The sequence below is a fragment of the Bufo gargarizans genome, chromosome 6 (genome assembly GCF_014858855.1).
Source record: "Bufo gargarizans isolate SCDJY-AF-19 chromosome 6, ASM1485885v1, whole genome shotgun sequence".
Lineage (NCBI taxonomy): Eukaryota > Metazoa > Chordata > Amphibia > Anura > Bufonidae > Bufo > Bufo gargarizans.
In genome coordinates this window covers 334,633,105-334,649,430 of record NC_058085.1, presented here as the reverse complement: position 1 = coordinate 334,649,430, position 16,326 = coordinate 334,633,105, and the positions used below count along the sequence as shown (strand labels likewise).

Sequence of the window (16,326 nt, the reverse complement as noted above, 5' to 3'; positions counted from 1 at the left end):
GGCCGGCCACAATTGGAGGAGGAAACTTGAATCTATGAGATTAATTAGCAAGTTCCAAGTTGTACCTCTCCCTGGCCTTGTTGACTTGCTGTAAGGCTCACATGATCCATAGTGTTTCGTGTGGGGAGGACGGGTCTGTCCAGGACAAGAGCTGACGCTGCAGCTGTAGAGAGCTCCTAGTGGGGGAGGGGAGGGATTCCCCTGCTTGTCATACAGCTCGGAGAAGCCGCTGCCAAAAGTGGAAAACCTGAGATCAAATGTTTCCTGCCCAGCACTATCTTCACCACGCTCTTCTTATTAGGCTACATTCACACGACCGTAGTGTTTTGCGGTCTGCAAAACACAGATACCAGCCGCTTGCGTTCCGCATTTTCGCCGGCAGTATGATTGGACAAGAAAAGGACATGGCTCTATATTTTTTGCGGGGCCGCAGACAACTCACGGTGGGCTGTCCGCATCTTTTGTGGCCCCATAATTGCGGAATGGATGCCGACCCAGTCATACTGTCGTGTAAATGAACCCTTACAGAAGGCAGCAAGACAATAAGTGCAGATTAAGGGTCCATTCACACGTCCGCAATTCTGTTTCACATTTTGCGGAACGGAATTGCGGACCCACTCATTTCTATGGGGCCACACTCTGTGCTGTCCGGATCTGGAAATGCGGATCCGCACTTCCGGGTCCACAATTCCATTCCCCCCAAAAAATAGAACATGTCCTATTATTATCCGCAATTGCGGACAAAATTAGGCATTTTATATTATAGTGCAAGCGATGTGTGGTCCGCAAAATGCGGAATGCACATTGCCGGTGTCCGTGTTTTGCGGATCCGCAGAGCACCCTTGACAATCAGCTGTTTGAAGAGGCTGCGGTGCTCCGGTGAGTGCTGCGGCCTCCTCACAGCTTACGAAGCACAGCGCCATACATTGTATAGTGGCTGTTCTTGGTATTGCAGTCCATTCACTTGAATGAGACTGAGCTGTGCCTAGGCCATATGACCGATGAACATGACGTGACTAGCCTAGGAAGAGGCGGCAGCGCTCACCGGAGCCTCTTCATACAGCTGAACGGTGGAGTTGGACCCCCGCCAATGTTGACCCATCCTGAGGACCAGTCATCAATACTGTACTTTCGGAAAACCCCTTACAAAAGTTTAAAGAGACACCTGTCTCGCCCCCACATTTTTTTTCTTTGTAGTATATATTGGAGGCGTGGCGATCTCCATGCAGTCATGCACACCTGACCAGTTAGTTTGCCCTGGAGGCTGGTTTTAAAGTCAGTATAAGGCCCCTTTCACACGGGCGAGTTTTCCGTGCGGGTGCGATCCGTGCGGTGAACGTATGTCACCCGCACTAAATCCTGACCCATTCATTTCTATGGGGCTGTGCACATGAGCGATGTTTTTAACGCATCACTTGTGCGTTCAGTTGAAATCGCAGCATGCTCTATATTGTCCGATTTTGACGTGACGCAGGCCCCATAGAAGTGAATGGGGTGTGTGAAAATCGGATGGCATCCTCAAGCAAGTACGGATGCCGTGCGATTTGCACGCACGGTTGCTAGGAGACGATCGGGATGGAGACCCGATCATTATTATTTTCCCTTATAACATGGTTATAAGGGAAAATAATAGCATTCTGAATACAGAATGCATAGTAAACTAGCGCTGGAAGGGTTAAAAAAAAAATATATAATTTAACTCACCTTAGTCTACTTGATCGCGAAGCCGGCATCTCCTTCTGTATCCTCTGATGACGTCACTCCGGTCATCACATGGTCTTTTACCATGGTGAATCACCATGGTAAAAGATCATGTGACGTGCCATGTGATGACCGGAGTGACGTCATCGAAGGTCCTTAACCTGTATTTAATGGAGCAGCTCACCCCAGGTCCTGTTCAGCGCAGAGGATACAGAAGGAGATGTTCTTCAGAACATCAATCCCAAGCCTGAACTTCTATGAAGAAGTTCGGGTTTGGGTACCAAACATGCGCGATTTTTCTCACGCGAGTGCAACGCATGACAATGTTTTGCACTCGGGCGGGAAAATCGCGCATTTTCCCGCAACGCACCCGGCTCTTATCCGGGCAAAAAAACTGACGCCCGTGTGAAAGAGGCCTAAAACTGAGTCTGCTTATATAGCACCTACCAGTAGCCATTTGGCTCCAGGAGAAGTAGATAGTGGGCTCAGCATGCATGTTGGTACTTGCATCCCTGGATCCGAGGAAAGCTGTAATGGCACCGGACGGGGTTAAAAGCAGAGTGTGCCTGGCGTGCATGCTGTACCTGCGCTCCCTGGACTTTATGTGGCTGTCGTGGCCCATAACAGGTAGGAACTAGTGTTAGGGACCACTCATGAAGGCAACCTTGACGTGGTGAGTGGCTTATTATGCTTTGGCCAAAATGTACACCAATGCCTTATTCAACATCCAGCATAAAGGCAGGGCACAGTGCTGGTTTGCAGAGTGCGATTGCTTTTGCGTTTGTATTTGTATTTCGCCATAGCAATGTGCACCTGCATACTGGGTTGTGCGGGCTGAACCCCCCACATTTTTTTCTTAAAAATCAGTCTGTTCGCAAACTGTCACCAATTATTCCCATCATCTGACAGCTCATGTGTAAGTCTTAACTCTGATTTCCTGACCTCATAAACACTCATTATAGCTCAGTTCTTATAAGCCATATTCTTATCAGTTTGATATGTGTTTATGAGGTTAGAGGATCAGAGATAAGAGCTACACATGAGCCGTCAGCTGACGAGATTCAAACAAAACAGACTATGACAGTTTGCAAGCTTCATTTCTTTCTACAGCCCTAACATTTTTTATATGGCACCTTGCTAACACAGTGAGACATGACAAGCTGCAGGACCAAGAGAACCATGATGGTAACCGCCATAGCTTGTAGGCATGATGTGTTATATTTGTATGGAAATAATCTTCATATTGCATGTTTATATATATATATATCATTCTGGGTCCTTTTTACCTTTTAACGGCCTTTAGGACACAGGAATGATCAGTAACTACACTTCAAACAAAAAATCTACCACCTGTCAGATCAGAAAGCAGCTTTGTCCCTTCCCCATGCTTTATACTGCAGCTCTACTTGTTATACTGACAGCTGTGAGTGAATATAAGTCTAGCTATAAACTGGACTTATGATGATGACTTTAAGGGGATGAAGGATGTGGGTGTAAAGAAGGGACTGTCCTACCAAAAATGGAACAGTTGAGAAGTATGCACAGCCGGTTGTGGGAGAGGTGATGATGGTACAAATGCCTGATCATCTTATGAAGAGCCACCTCTGCTCTGAACGGAGTAAGTTTCCCAAAAAGTTTTTGTTAAATATTTGTGACCCCACACTTTTATAGCAGCTTCCTACACATTTCTTTCAAGAACACAGTGCGACAAGGATTACCAAACCGACAAGTCAGGACATGTGTATCCATGATCTGGAAAAGTCCTCCGACTAGCATTACTTAGGGCTCATGCACACAGCCATTGCCCAACTGTGGCCAAAACTGAAACAATTTTGAATTTATTTTCACAAAGGTCTTTCTGACCTGTTTACTTAAAGGGGTTGTCTCACTTCAGTAAGTGGCATTTATCATGTACAAAAAGTTAATACAAGGCATTTACTAATGTATTGTGATTGTCCATATTGCCTCCTTTGCTGGCTTGATTCATTTTTCCATCACATTATACACTGCATGTTTCTATGGGTTAAGACCACCCTGCAATCCAGCAGCAGTGGCCGTGCTTGGCCTGTATGGTGGCCTGGACCACGGGAGTGCACGCAGGCTAGTGATTTTTCCTATAGTGTGTAACGACCACCACTCCTGGATTGCAGGGTGGTCATAACCCCTGGAAACGAGCCGTGTATAATGTGATGGAAAAATGAATCCAGCCAGCAAAGGAGGCAACATGGAGAATCACAATACATTAGTAAGTGCCTTGTGTTAACTTTGTCTACATGATAAATGCCATTTGCTAAAAGGAGAGAGAACCCCTTTAAATAATAATGCGGAAACTGATCCAAACTAGGGCAAAGGAAAAGTGGAGAGGTTTCCAGCGATGTCCCTTTAATTCTTCCTAGGAAATCTGACCTGTGGGTATTGGAAACTGCTCCATTTTTGCTTGGTCTAGATTTAATTATCCTGAAAAAAAAACTAAAAAAACTGTGTTCAAGAGTGGGCTGGACATGCACATCTTCATTCATACGACCACAGTGTGACCTGAGTGTAAAATGTGGATCCTGTCATGTGAATGCAATCCCCAAATTTTTGTTTTATACTTTTCCATCTTTGATGTTTAAATATATTGGCTTCTATGTGGAGCCGTGATATGGTTGTGTTCAGTGGCGTAGCTAGAAATGACTGGGCCCCACAGCAAATTTTTGAATGGGGCCCCCACCCCCAGTAATTTTTTTCGCAACCCCTTCCTTTCATGCCGCCCCCATTCCTGTGGCTAGTAAAGATCGCTCTCTCAGACCAGGCGCGGCAGCTGCTCCATCCGTTTTATACGCTGTCTACACTGTCACTGTCTATCATTTCATTGTGTAAGGCCTCTTTCACACGACCGTTTTTTTTTTTCCGTTTTGCGGGCCGTTTTTTGCGGTCCGTATACGGTCCGTATACGGAACCATTCATTTCAATGGTTCCGCAAAAAAAACGGAATGTGTTCCGTATGCATTCCGTTTCCGTATTTCCGTTTTTTCCGTTCCGTTGAAAGATAGAACATGTCCTATATTTGGCCGCAAATCACGTTCCGTGGCTCCATTAAAGTCTATGGGTCCGCAAAAAAACGGAATGCATACGGAAATGCATCCGTATGTCTTCCGTATCCGTTCCGTTTTTTGCGGAAACATCTATTGAAAATGTTATGTCCAGCCCAATTTTTTATATGAAATTACTGTATACTGTATTTGCCATACGGAAAAACGGAACGGAACAACGGAACGGAAACGGAACCACAACGGAAGCAAAAAACGGAACAACGGATCCGTGAAAAACGGACCGCAAAACACTGAAATGGACATACTGTCGTGTGAAAGAGGCCTAATACTGTTGAGGGGGCCCTGACAAAATCTTTTAGTCCTCCTCCTCCTGGATGGGCCCCCTTCTGAGTCAGGGCCCCAAAGCAGGCGCTTCCCCCTGGTTGTGTTAAGGTTGCCTAAAAAAGTTCTGTGTAAATGAAGTTTAACCCCTTAAAGGGTTAATGGCATATTGGTGGTATTGATGGCATATTGCTAGGACCCACTCCTATCTCCGGAACGGTTCCTCCAAACTGAAGGGAGGGGTTGTGTAACAAATTTTGCAACTTTCTAATATACTGTTTATTCATGTCCTTACAGTTTTCAAGATCTCTGCTTGTTAGGCCTCATGCACACAACCGTTGGTATTTTGCGGTCCGCCAAAAATACAGATGACATCCATGTAAATTCCGTATTTTGCAGAACGGAACAGCTGGCCCCTAATAGAACAGTACTATGCTTGTCCGTAATGCGGACAATAATAGGACATGGACTATTTTTTTGCGGAACGGAAATATGGACATACGGAAACAGAATGCACACGGAGTAACTTCCGTTTTTTTTTTTGCAAACCCATTAAAATTAATCAGAACGGACACGGAAAGACAATACGTTGGTGTGCATGAGCCCTTAGTGAACTAAAACATTCAACTCTCCATGCAGTGACTAAACAACTAAGGGCTACTTTCACTCTAGCGTTTTTTGCGGATCTGTCATGGGTCTGCAAAAACGCTTCTGTTACCATCATACAACTGCATGCATCCGTCATGAACGGATCCGGTTGTATTATGTCTTCTATAGCCATGACGGGTCCGTCATGAACACCGTTGAAAGTCAATGGGGGACGGATCCGTTTTCTATTGTGTCAGAGAAAACGGATCCGTCCCCATTGACTTACATTGTGTGTCAGGCAGTGTTTTGGTGTCCGCCTCCAGAGCGGAATGGTGATCATTCTGAGCGGATCCTTTTTCCATTTAGAATGCATTAGGGCAAAACTGATCGGTTTTGGACCGCGTGTGAGAGCCCTGAACGGATCTCAGAAACGGAAAGCCAAAACGCCAGTGTGAAAGTAACAGTCCTAGTCCTGCTCACAGGATAGAAGTAGATGCAAGTTCATCCAGTCTAGACAATCCCTCAGCTCCAGACCGATACATTGTAACAATCCGCACAGAAGAGAGATTTCCTTCTGTGCACTTTTCTCACTGGATACAACTGAAGCAGTTTATCAGAAGGTTTTCAGTCTTTGGATTTAAATAAAAATGTTTTCCTTCACTGACAGCAAGCAGATGAGGAATTAAAGGGGTTGTCCGGTTTTCTGACATTGATGGCCTGTATATCAGAAAACCTGCCAACCCCTTTAAACCAGCAAATATATTGGAAATGTGCAGATTTCTTTTCTTATACCACGATTAAAGGGGTTGTCCGGGTTCAGGGCTGAATGCGGACATAAGCTATCCTTCACTCCCTTGCCTTGTGCTGCATCACGCAGGGCAAGGCCCGTTTGTGGTGAGGCGGTAATGTACCAGGCTTCACAACACTATGCTGTCCACATCTTTAGCGGCCCCATTGAAGTGAATAGGTCCACATCTGAGCCGCAAAAAACAATGGCCTAAAACTGAAACCCCCCTTAAAAATTTCTTCAGCATTAACCCCTGCGTGTATGCCCCATTAGGTCACATAACGTTATAGGAGGTCACGGAACGCCTAATTTGGACCCACCCTTAGGCCTCTTTCACACAAGCGAGTTTTCCGAGCAGGTGCAATGCGCGACATAAACGCCTTGCACCCGCACTGAATCCTGACCCATTCATTTCAGAGCTTTCTTTTTCACTCATCAGTTCTGCGTTGCGTGAGAATCGCAGCATGTTCTATATTCTGCGTTTTTTCCAGCAGCCCTGGCCCAATAGAAGTGAATGGGGCTTCAGTGCAAAGCGCATTGTATCTGGAAGCAAGTGCGGGTGCGATGCGTTTTTCACTGATGGTTGCTAAAAGAGATGTTGTTTGTAAACATTCCATTTTTTATCACGCGCGTCAAAACGCAATGCACCCGCACGGAAAAAAACTGAACGCAATCGCAGACAAAACTGACTGAACGCATCCGGAGCTAATCCGCCACACTCGTGTGAAAGAGGCCTTATGAGACAGAGCAGAGAGTTCTTGCAAAGAGTACCTTCTGTCCTGGTGGACTTAGGTCCCTTTCACACTAGCGTTTTTCTTTTACGGCATAAAGTTCCGTCCTAGGGGCTCAATACCGGAAAAGAACTGATCAGGCATATCCCTATGCATTCTGAATGGAGAGAAATCCATTCAGGATGCATCAGGATGTCTTCAGGTCAGTCATTTTGCCTTTTCAGGACGGAGATAATACCGCAGCATGGCAGGAACGCTTGGCATTTTTTCCCTTTGAAAGGCATTAATGTTGGATCCGGCCCGAGTGTTTCGGCAAAACGGATCCGGCTTTGCGGTCTGTGCATGCTCAGACCACAAAAAAAATGTGAAAAAAAATAATTAAATGCCGGATCCGTTTTTTTCCGGATGACACCGGAGAGACAGATCCGGCATTTCAATGCATTTGTCAGACGGATCCGCATCCTGATCCGTCTGACAAATGCCATCAGTTTGCACACGTTTTGACGGATACTCTGCCGCAAGTGTGAAAGTGCCCTAAGAGGGAAACTTAAAGGGCATCTGTGAGGAATATGGATTAATATTTACTGTCAGCCATGTCCTCACACCCCCCATTTGCTGACAGGATTTCCCTGCTTCAAAGCCCCCAGCCCTGATTGTAATTTTATGCACCTCTTGGCATGACTCAGTTGGCCAGGAAGACACCCCTCAGGGGGTCCAAGCTTCAAGGAGAAGTTCACACCTCTGTGCAGCAGTTGGGAGCCACCTGAATCTGCAGGAAAACCCCCCAGCAGGGGGTATCTGCTTTGGCCTGGATCAATGAGATTTCCTAGACATATTGGCACCTACCTCTCATAAGGAATTATGAATCACCTGGCCACCGCAGACGCAAACCGGATACATATTTGTGTCCCGGTGGCCACGAGGTACGGTCCCATGGTCTTTGTTTACTCGTACCCAGTCGGGGTAGGGAGATACCCATATCTCCCCATAGAAGCCACCTACCGGTACCAGGTTTGGGCTCTAATTGTAGCCGGAACCCAGGCAGGTCCATTAGTCCCAGAACCATCTCCCTGTGACCCTCTGGTCTGGAGCTATGACCCCTAAAGGGTTTTGTGGGTCATTCACCGTCAGCCCAGAAGAGGGGGAGTTGACCCCTCCCTGAGGCAGGGAGGGGGTGGGCCAGCTCCAGGTTAAAAGCCTGGTGCCAGCAAGTAGGGGGCGTCTTTTCTCTGAAGAGGGGTCACATGCTACACATGTGTTTAGAGGGACCCAGGAAATAGCAGGAGAGCACAGCCCCTCGTGTGGCCTCCGATTCAGGACATCGCCAAGGAACTTTCATCATACTTGGTAACTTACTTTCACCCTGCTTAATCCTATTGTAACCATATACCCTGTAATCTGTAACCTCAGACCACTGTATATATATTGTCTGTGTATAGTGTGTTATATCTAGTGTGCTCTTATAGCGATTAAATCTATAATTTAATCTTGTGCTATCTTGTATCTCGATCACGAATCCCCACGTCCGTGTTTTGGCCTAGTTATAAGCTACCGCGGGTTGGTTTCTGACCCTATATAATCCCGTTAGCGGACCGGGCTTATATCAAACGAGAAACTGGTGGCAGTTACCCGGGCTGAGTGTGGGCTGTTTTCACTGCGGCAGTGAAAAGGCCCTTCCAGCTTGTTGCCTCTCTGTGCCCGCGTGGACAGGAGGTGTGTGTGTAAACTATACCAGCCTGACCTTACGTGCTCCTCTGGAGGGCGTAACTTCACGTTTTTGGTAAACCCCGTGATCATACCAGGTCTCGTGAGCTCGACGTGGTTGACGTCAGCGGACACGAGGGGTGGTATTCATCACATATTGGTGGCAGCAAAGTGGGATCGAGATACTAGTGTGTGTGAGTGTGAGACCCATACTCCCAGACACTAAAGACGACCAGCAGTAGCTCTTGCTGCTGGAGTCTTAAGATCAGTTCGACACTAGACTGTCTGAGGGCAGATACAATAAGGTGTGTGTGCATCAGGTTGCAGTGGTGTCAGTGACCACCCGTTGCAATGACGGCCAGTATCACAAGGAGCAAATCGAAGGAGATGGCCGATGCTTTAAATGGGGGCGGAGAGGAGGTGGAAGGCGAGGGGGAGCACAACCAAAGCTCCCCAAGGAGCCAGTCGCCAGAGGTGAGGTCCGCGGCGGGCCTCGCTCCACCTGCCCCTCCCCCCAGCCAAGCTGGCTCAGCTGCTCTCCTACAAGCTGCCATGGACCGTCTCCAGGCTGGAGACCAGGCAGCCTCTGAGCTCCTACTGGCGGCTGCAGAGCGTCGCGAGCAAGCAGAGGCTGCAGAGCGTCGCGAGCGAGCAGAGGCTGCAGAGCGTCGCGAGCGGGCCGAGCGTGAGCACCAGCTACAGATGCTCCAGCTAAAGCTCCAATTCCAGCAGCCATCCCCAGCCCAATGTGAGTCTCCAGAGGTCCGGATTCCCAAACTGCGGGCGGAGGACTTTCCCCTACTGGACAAAGATGGGGACCTGGACACCTTTTTGTTGGCATTTGAGACAGCCTGCCATCAATACCAGCTGCCAGAGGACCAGTGGGTCAGATTCCTCACGCCACGGCTCAGGGGAAAAGCCCTTGAAATCTTCGGGTACCTGCCCAGCGAGACCATCCTGAGCTATGAGGACATCAAACAGGCTCTGGTCAGGCAGTATAACTTAACCCCTGAGTCGTACCGGAAAAGGCTCAGGAATTTGCACCGGGGTTCTACCCAGAGCTGGGCCGATCACATGCGGGCCTTGCTGAGAGCGGTCGACCAATGGACCACAGGATTGGAGCTCTCCACCGTCCAGCAGCTGAAGGAGCTCATCGCCACAGAACAGTTCTTGTGGAACTGCCCAGAGGATCTCCAGCAGTACCTCCGTGACCGGAAGCCAAAGGGGGCCTCCGCAACCGCAGCCCTGGCCGATGAATACACCAACAACAGGACTTCAGAGGCCCGGAAACCTGTCGGCTGGAGAGGGGGTAAGACGCACGCTGCACCTGCTACCCCTGCCCCTAGGCCCAAGTGGGCACCGGCCCCTGCTGCACTTTCCACGTCGGTGGGGGAACCCCGACTTTGTCACCTGTGTAAGCAGCCAGGACACTTCAAAGCCATGTGTCCCCAGCGCCCGAGGGATCCGTCCCAGTCATCAACCCGGAAACCGTCCACGGTGTTGTGTGTGGGTGGGGGTGGTGGGAGGTCCCTTGACAATGTTCAACCGGTCACCGTGGGCCAGGCCGTGGCCATGGGACTTAGAGACACCGGCGCTGAAATGACACTGGTACGGCCTGAACTGGTGACACCCCTATGATTTACTGCCCGGGAGATCCCTCACTGTCTCCGGGATTGGAGGAGTGGAACCGGCGCTGCCCGTCGCCAAGGTCTATCTGGACTGGGGCGCCGGTCGAGGAGTAAGGGAGGTGGGGGTATCCGCAAATATCCCCGCCAGTGTTTTGCTGGGGACGGACCTGGGGCGGCTTGTGTCTAAGTATGTGGCCGCTGACGCCCCAGGGTCCAATTCCCCAGAATGTGATGCAATGTCCCCCCCTGATAATACTGTGAATGTACCTATTATGCATGTTGATGGGGATGTGGGGGATGTAATGTGTGCCTCTCCCCTCAGTGGGGAGGGGGTCATTCCTGTCAGCTGGGCTGAAGCCCCAGGATGTAGCCAGCAAGCATGCTGGGACCTGTTGTCCTCCAGTGTGGTGACTGGGGGGACAAGCAGGGGGCAGACAGCTGCAGGGGGGGAGGATGCAAATGAGGTCAGGGCTGTCCCAGGAGAAGTGGGACTGCCAGGTGAAGCCTCAGTGCAGTGTTCCTCCACCACTGGGATGTCAGAGGGCCAGGTTAGTCCGCCTGGACTGGCGACTTGGTCGGGAGTTGAGGGGAAGCAGGCACTACCAGCGGTGGCAGCGGCTGTCACGCGCAGTGGGAGTGCTGGGGCCCTAGGGGCCCCTCAGGGGTCTGATGGCTTTCCCCCTTCCGACCAAGTGTCTGCCAAGTCAGATGGAGGCCCAGAGACAGGTCCCAGGGACCTGACAGAGGACGTGGCAGTCTCATCTATTCTGACCACGTCCAGTCAGGGGTTTCAGGTGGCGTTAGTGGCTGACGCCAGCCTGAACGCTCTCAGGGAGCAAGCGGCGCTGCCTCCCTCGGACTCAGACCTCAAGCAGGTGGTCTGGGACCAAGGAAGGCTGTGCCGGGTCACGGTCCAGCAGGGCTCACCGGAGGAGTGGCCTAGGGACCAGCAGTTAGTAGAACTGACAGGGGACGTGGCAGTCTCATCCATTCTGACCACGTCCCACCAGGGGTTTCAGGGGGCGTTAGGGGCTAGCGCCAGCTTGAAAGCTCTCACAGAGCATATGGCACGGCCTCCCTTGGATTCAGACCTCCAGAGGGCGGTCTGGGACCAAGGTCGGTTGTGCCAGGAAACGGTCCCACAGGGCTCACCAGGGGCGTGGCCTAGGGACCGACCATTTGTGGTATCCTATCCGTACAGGGCAGAATTTCTGTGGACTGTGCATGAGACTCCGGTAACCAGATACCCAGGGGCCGCTAAGGCAGAGGCTTGGAGTGGAGACCTAGCCACCCCTGGGGCGTCGGTCATCGAGTGTGTCATGCGCTTCCAGGAAAAAGCGCCGGCCTTGTCGCGGTTGGTGCACGACAGTATGGGGCAGGCCCAGACCGTCCAGAAGCAGGGGTACGACCAGTTAGCTTGTGAGAGGACCCATCACGTGGGTCCGCAAGCATGGATACTGGTTTCGGTACCTCAGACTAAGCTTCAGGCGGCCTGGGAGGGACCGTACCTCGCACACCAGCAGCTCAATGCCAGGATGCACCTGGTCACCCTGGACCACGCCCGGGGAAGGCAGAAGGCACGGGAGGCAGGTGCCCTCCCAGAAGGCCACCCCTTCCGGGAAATGTTAGCAAACAAGCATGGAAGGACTGCGTCCACCAAGATGCCCTTGGACATGGAGTATGCCCCTGCCACTTCTCAGCGGATGGTCAAGCTGCTTAAGGGACTTGAAGGGTACGCGGCTGCGTACCTGGAGGTCATTGCCGTCTTCGGTCCTACATGGGAGGATCCCCGAGAGCATCTGGCGCAGATGCTCGGGCAGATCGGCCAGGCAGGCTTGACCCTTACGCCAGGAAAGTGCCAGCTGGGCATAAGTGAGGGGCCCCGGGTAGGCAGGGAAGCCTCGGAACCGGAACCTGGGAGAAGGGATGCCAGCTCATCCTGGATCACCCTCCGGGACAAGCACCAGGCGATATCCTTCCTGGGCTCCGCCGGGTACTATAGGGAGTTCGCACCCCACTATAGTAGCCTGGCGAGGCCCCTGACGGACCGCACCAGGAAGAAGCTGCCCTCCGCAGTCGATTTGACCAACGAATGCGAGACGGCCTTCCAGGCGCTGGAGCATGCCCTTTCCAGCTTCCCGGTACTACAGGCAGCCGACTGCGTGCGGCCGTTTATGGTACCGTCTGAGGCCAGCCATTGTGGCCTCAGGGTCAGGCTCAATCCAGGTGACCACCTGGGTCAGGAACGAATGGGAGGTTGGTACGCAGGAGCCTGGCTCTCCGGCCGTACCACTTTGCCATTAACCACCAGGGAGGGCGCGGATGGGCGCACGGGGGAGCACAGGAATGTGCTGCCCCCTGGCGCCCTCTAAAAGGGGGAGGTGTGAGGAATATGGATTAATATTTACTGTCAGCCATGTCCTCACACCCCCCATTTGCTGACAGGATTTCCCTGCTTCAAAGCCCCCAGCCCTGATTGTAATTTTATGCACCTCTTGGCATGACTCAGTTGGCCAGGAAGACACCCCTCAGGGGGTCCAAGCTTCAAGGAGAAGTTCACACCTCTGTGCAGCAGTTGGGAGCCACCTGAATCTGCAGGAAAACCCCCCAGCAGGGGGTATCTGCTTTGGCCTGGATCAATGAGATTTCCTAGACATATTGGCACCTACCTCTCATAAGGAATTATGAATCACCTGGCCACCGCAGACGCAAACCGGATACATATTTGTGTCCCGGTGGCCACGAGGTACGGTCCCATGGTCTTTGTTTACTCGTACCCAGTCGGGGTAGGGAGATACCCATATCTCCCCATAGAAGCCACCTACCGGTACCAGGTTTGGGCTCTAATTGTAGCCGGAACCCAGGCAGGTCCATTAGTCCCAGAACCATCTCCCTGTGACCCTCTGGTCTGGAGCTATGACCCCTAAAGGGTTTTGTGGGTCATTCACCGTCAGCCCAGAAGAGGGGGAGTTGACCCCTCCCTGAGGCAGGGAGGGGGTGGGCCAGCTCCAGGTTAAAAGCCTGGTGCCAGCAAGTAGGGGGCGTCTTTTCTCTGAAGAGGGGTCACATGCTACACATGTGTTTAGAGGGACCCAGGAAATAGCAGGAGAGCACAGCCCCTCGTGTGGCCTCCGATTCAGGACATCGCCAAGGAACTTTCATCATACTTGGTAACTTACTTTCACCCTGCTTAATCCTATTGTAACCATATACCCTGTAATCTGTAACCTCAGACCACTGTATATATATTGTCTGTGTATAGTGTGTTATATCTAGTGTGCTCTTATAGCGATTAAATCTATAATTTAATCTTGTGCTATCTTGTATCTCGATCACGAATCCCCACGTCCGTGTTTTGGCCTAGTTATAAGCTACCGCGGGTTGGTTTCTGACCCTATATAATCCCGTTAGCGGACCGGGCTTATATCAAACGAGAAACTGGTGGCAGTTACCCGGGCTGAGTGTGGGCTGTTTTCACTGCGGCAGTGAAAAGGCCCTTCCAGCTTGTTGCCTCTCTGTGCCCGCGTGGACAGGAGGTGTATGTGTAAACTATACCAGCCTGACCTTACGTGCTCCTCTGGAGGGCGTAACTTCACGTTTTTGGTAAACCCCGTGATCATACCAGGTCTCGTGAGCTCGACGTGGTTGACGTCAGCGGACACGAGGGGTGGTATTCATCACAGCATCTGTCGGTAGATTTGTACCCCACACCCCAGGGTGACTTCATTGTTCCTGATGGGAGGACCCCCTTGAGATTATCTATGTGATGACGGATAATTCCATGTACTATGATTTCTGAACAGTTTACATTTTCAAGAATTTCTTCTATGTGTCATGTTTCGGACTAGAATTTCAACCCTTTACACTATTTTAGCAGGACCGATATGTTAACAACATACGACTGGTATTGATAATTACAGAAAACTAGTGAATCCCTACAGGTTGCTGAACTACAACTCCAAGCATCTTACTGGCTGCAATTCCAGCTTTGAAAAAAGGAAAGCCGCAGGTTGCAGACGGCTGCGCCGCTTCATATTCTATTGCTTCTTGGACACAAGTACACAGAAAACTATCCCTAACACACACTAGAAATTCCTTGTAACCGTCGCTCGCTCAACAAAAACAGCTTTCACAAAAAAAAGCACATGCAGCAGTGCTGAGCCGACAGTCCTCATGAAGCCATTGTCTACCTCGTTCACACACAGCCCAACACAGTCACAGATGTAGCAGAGCTGATTGCGTTAGTCCTCTGTTTCGTTTGTACAAGAAGGTTTACCGACATTCCTATGTAAAAGCACAAATGACAAATAAACCACCTGGTCCTTGCTATAATGACAAACTCGGTTCTGCTGCACATTTACATGACTCATCAGATTGGGGACAATTTCCGAGCAGGCGACGTCGCCGGTCGCTGATGTCAGGAATGCAGCTCTGCTGACTATTGGGAAATACAAGTCACCAACTCCATTGCCTGGGTCTACAGCATGTCAACAAACGCCTGGGAAAAGCAATCACGCTTCATGCTGTTGACATGCCAGCGACCGACCGCAGCGGACAAACGACACCAACCAAAGGAACAAGGATTAAAGAAAGCAAATATTAATGTACACAATGCAATCTGCTATACCTGCGCTCATGTAGTAGAGCTGATTGTATAACAGGTAATTATGGTATCTTCACAAACCATTCAGACCCAAAGACTTATATGACAAACTCGTCTCTGCTACATGCGATATGTGCTATAGACGCATGCTAGAGATTATAGGTCTGTTGTTTTTTTTTTATTTGGAAGATCATAGGGTAGAAGGAAATATTCTTACCCTGCAGGGGCTCATCCTGAAGGTTCTGCCCTTCACTGTGGGACATGCTGCTAGTTCTGTAGGCTCAGACCCTGGTTCCCTGACTCCGCACCGCTCTCATACACAGGGACACAGCTGCTGCAGCTGTCTTTGTCGCTGGGCTTGTTATTGTTATTGCTTTAAGCTGGAAGCATGACGTCTCCCACGTAGCCAGCATCTGATTAGCTGGCTGCAGCTCCCACCCACTGTGGTGTAGGGCCAGCTTCCAATAGACACCCATCACAGGCAGCCATTGGCCTGCACAGTGCTGAACTAGTTGTGCACAACTTCCATGTCAGCGCTGCACTGATTGGCTGCAGGGATTGTGTCATCTGCTTTCCTTCTCTTGGCTGTGAGCAGCACTGGGCTGATACTGAGGCTCTGCAGTGCAAAGGAAGAGGGAGGCATGTAAGGACTAGAGGGAAGAAAGAGAAGGAAGATCAACCAAGAAGAAGAACAACAACAATAATCATAATAAGAACAGTAATAATGAAAACAGTAATAAATAAGGATGATAGTGATCGCAGGAATCATAACGACAGCAAGAATAACAATAACATCTGGTATGATAAGAACAATTGTGATAAGGAGAACAATAACATCGAACATCCTCCTCATAACAGTGATAATGACAGAAAAAACAATTATAACAGCAATAATAAAAATGATAATGAAAGAAACTATAGTAATAATTATAACAATAACATTTTTATGACAAGAACAACAATACTAATAAGCGATCAAAGAATTTTTTTCTTTGTTGATTATTGCATTTTAAGAGCCATACTTTTTCCCCCCCCCCCCCCCTAGGTGAAGGCCTCCTGCACACGACCGTTGCGTGTTTTGCGCAATTTGCGCAAACGGCACGGACAGCCATTGATATAACTGCATCCGTCGCTCCGTTCGGTTTTGCGGACAGCACACGGAGTGCTGTCCACATCTTTTGCGGCCCCATTGCAGTGAATGGGTCCGCATCCGAGATGCCAAAACTGC

At 50.0% G+C, this 16,326-nt stretch overlaps 1 protein-coding gene across 2 annotated transcripts in view; it reads right to left on the bottom strand.

The window, feature by feature from the left end:
* BNIP3 (BCL2 interacting protein 3) overlaps positions 1–15,492 on the bottom strand; it is a 54,369-nt gene extending 38,877 nt beyond the window's left edge. The window contains exon 1 of one of the 2 annotated variants that reach the window (XM_044299151.1): positions 15,316–15,492. In XM_044299151.1, coding sequence (XP_044155086.1) covers positions 15,316–15,361 — 46 coding nt within the window. In that variant the 5' untranslated portion in view covers positions 15,362–15,492. The remainder of the gene's footprint in view (positions 1–15,315) is intronic. The other variant, XM_044299152.1, reaches the window with a different exon arrangement.
* Positions 15,493–16,326: the final 834 nt, after the last annotated feature.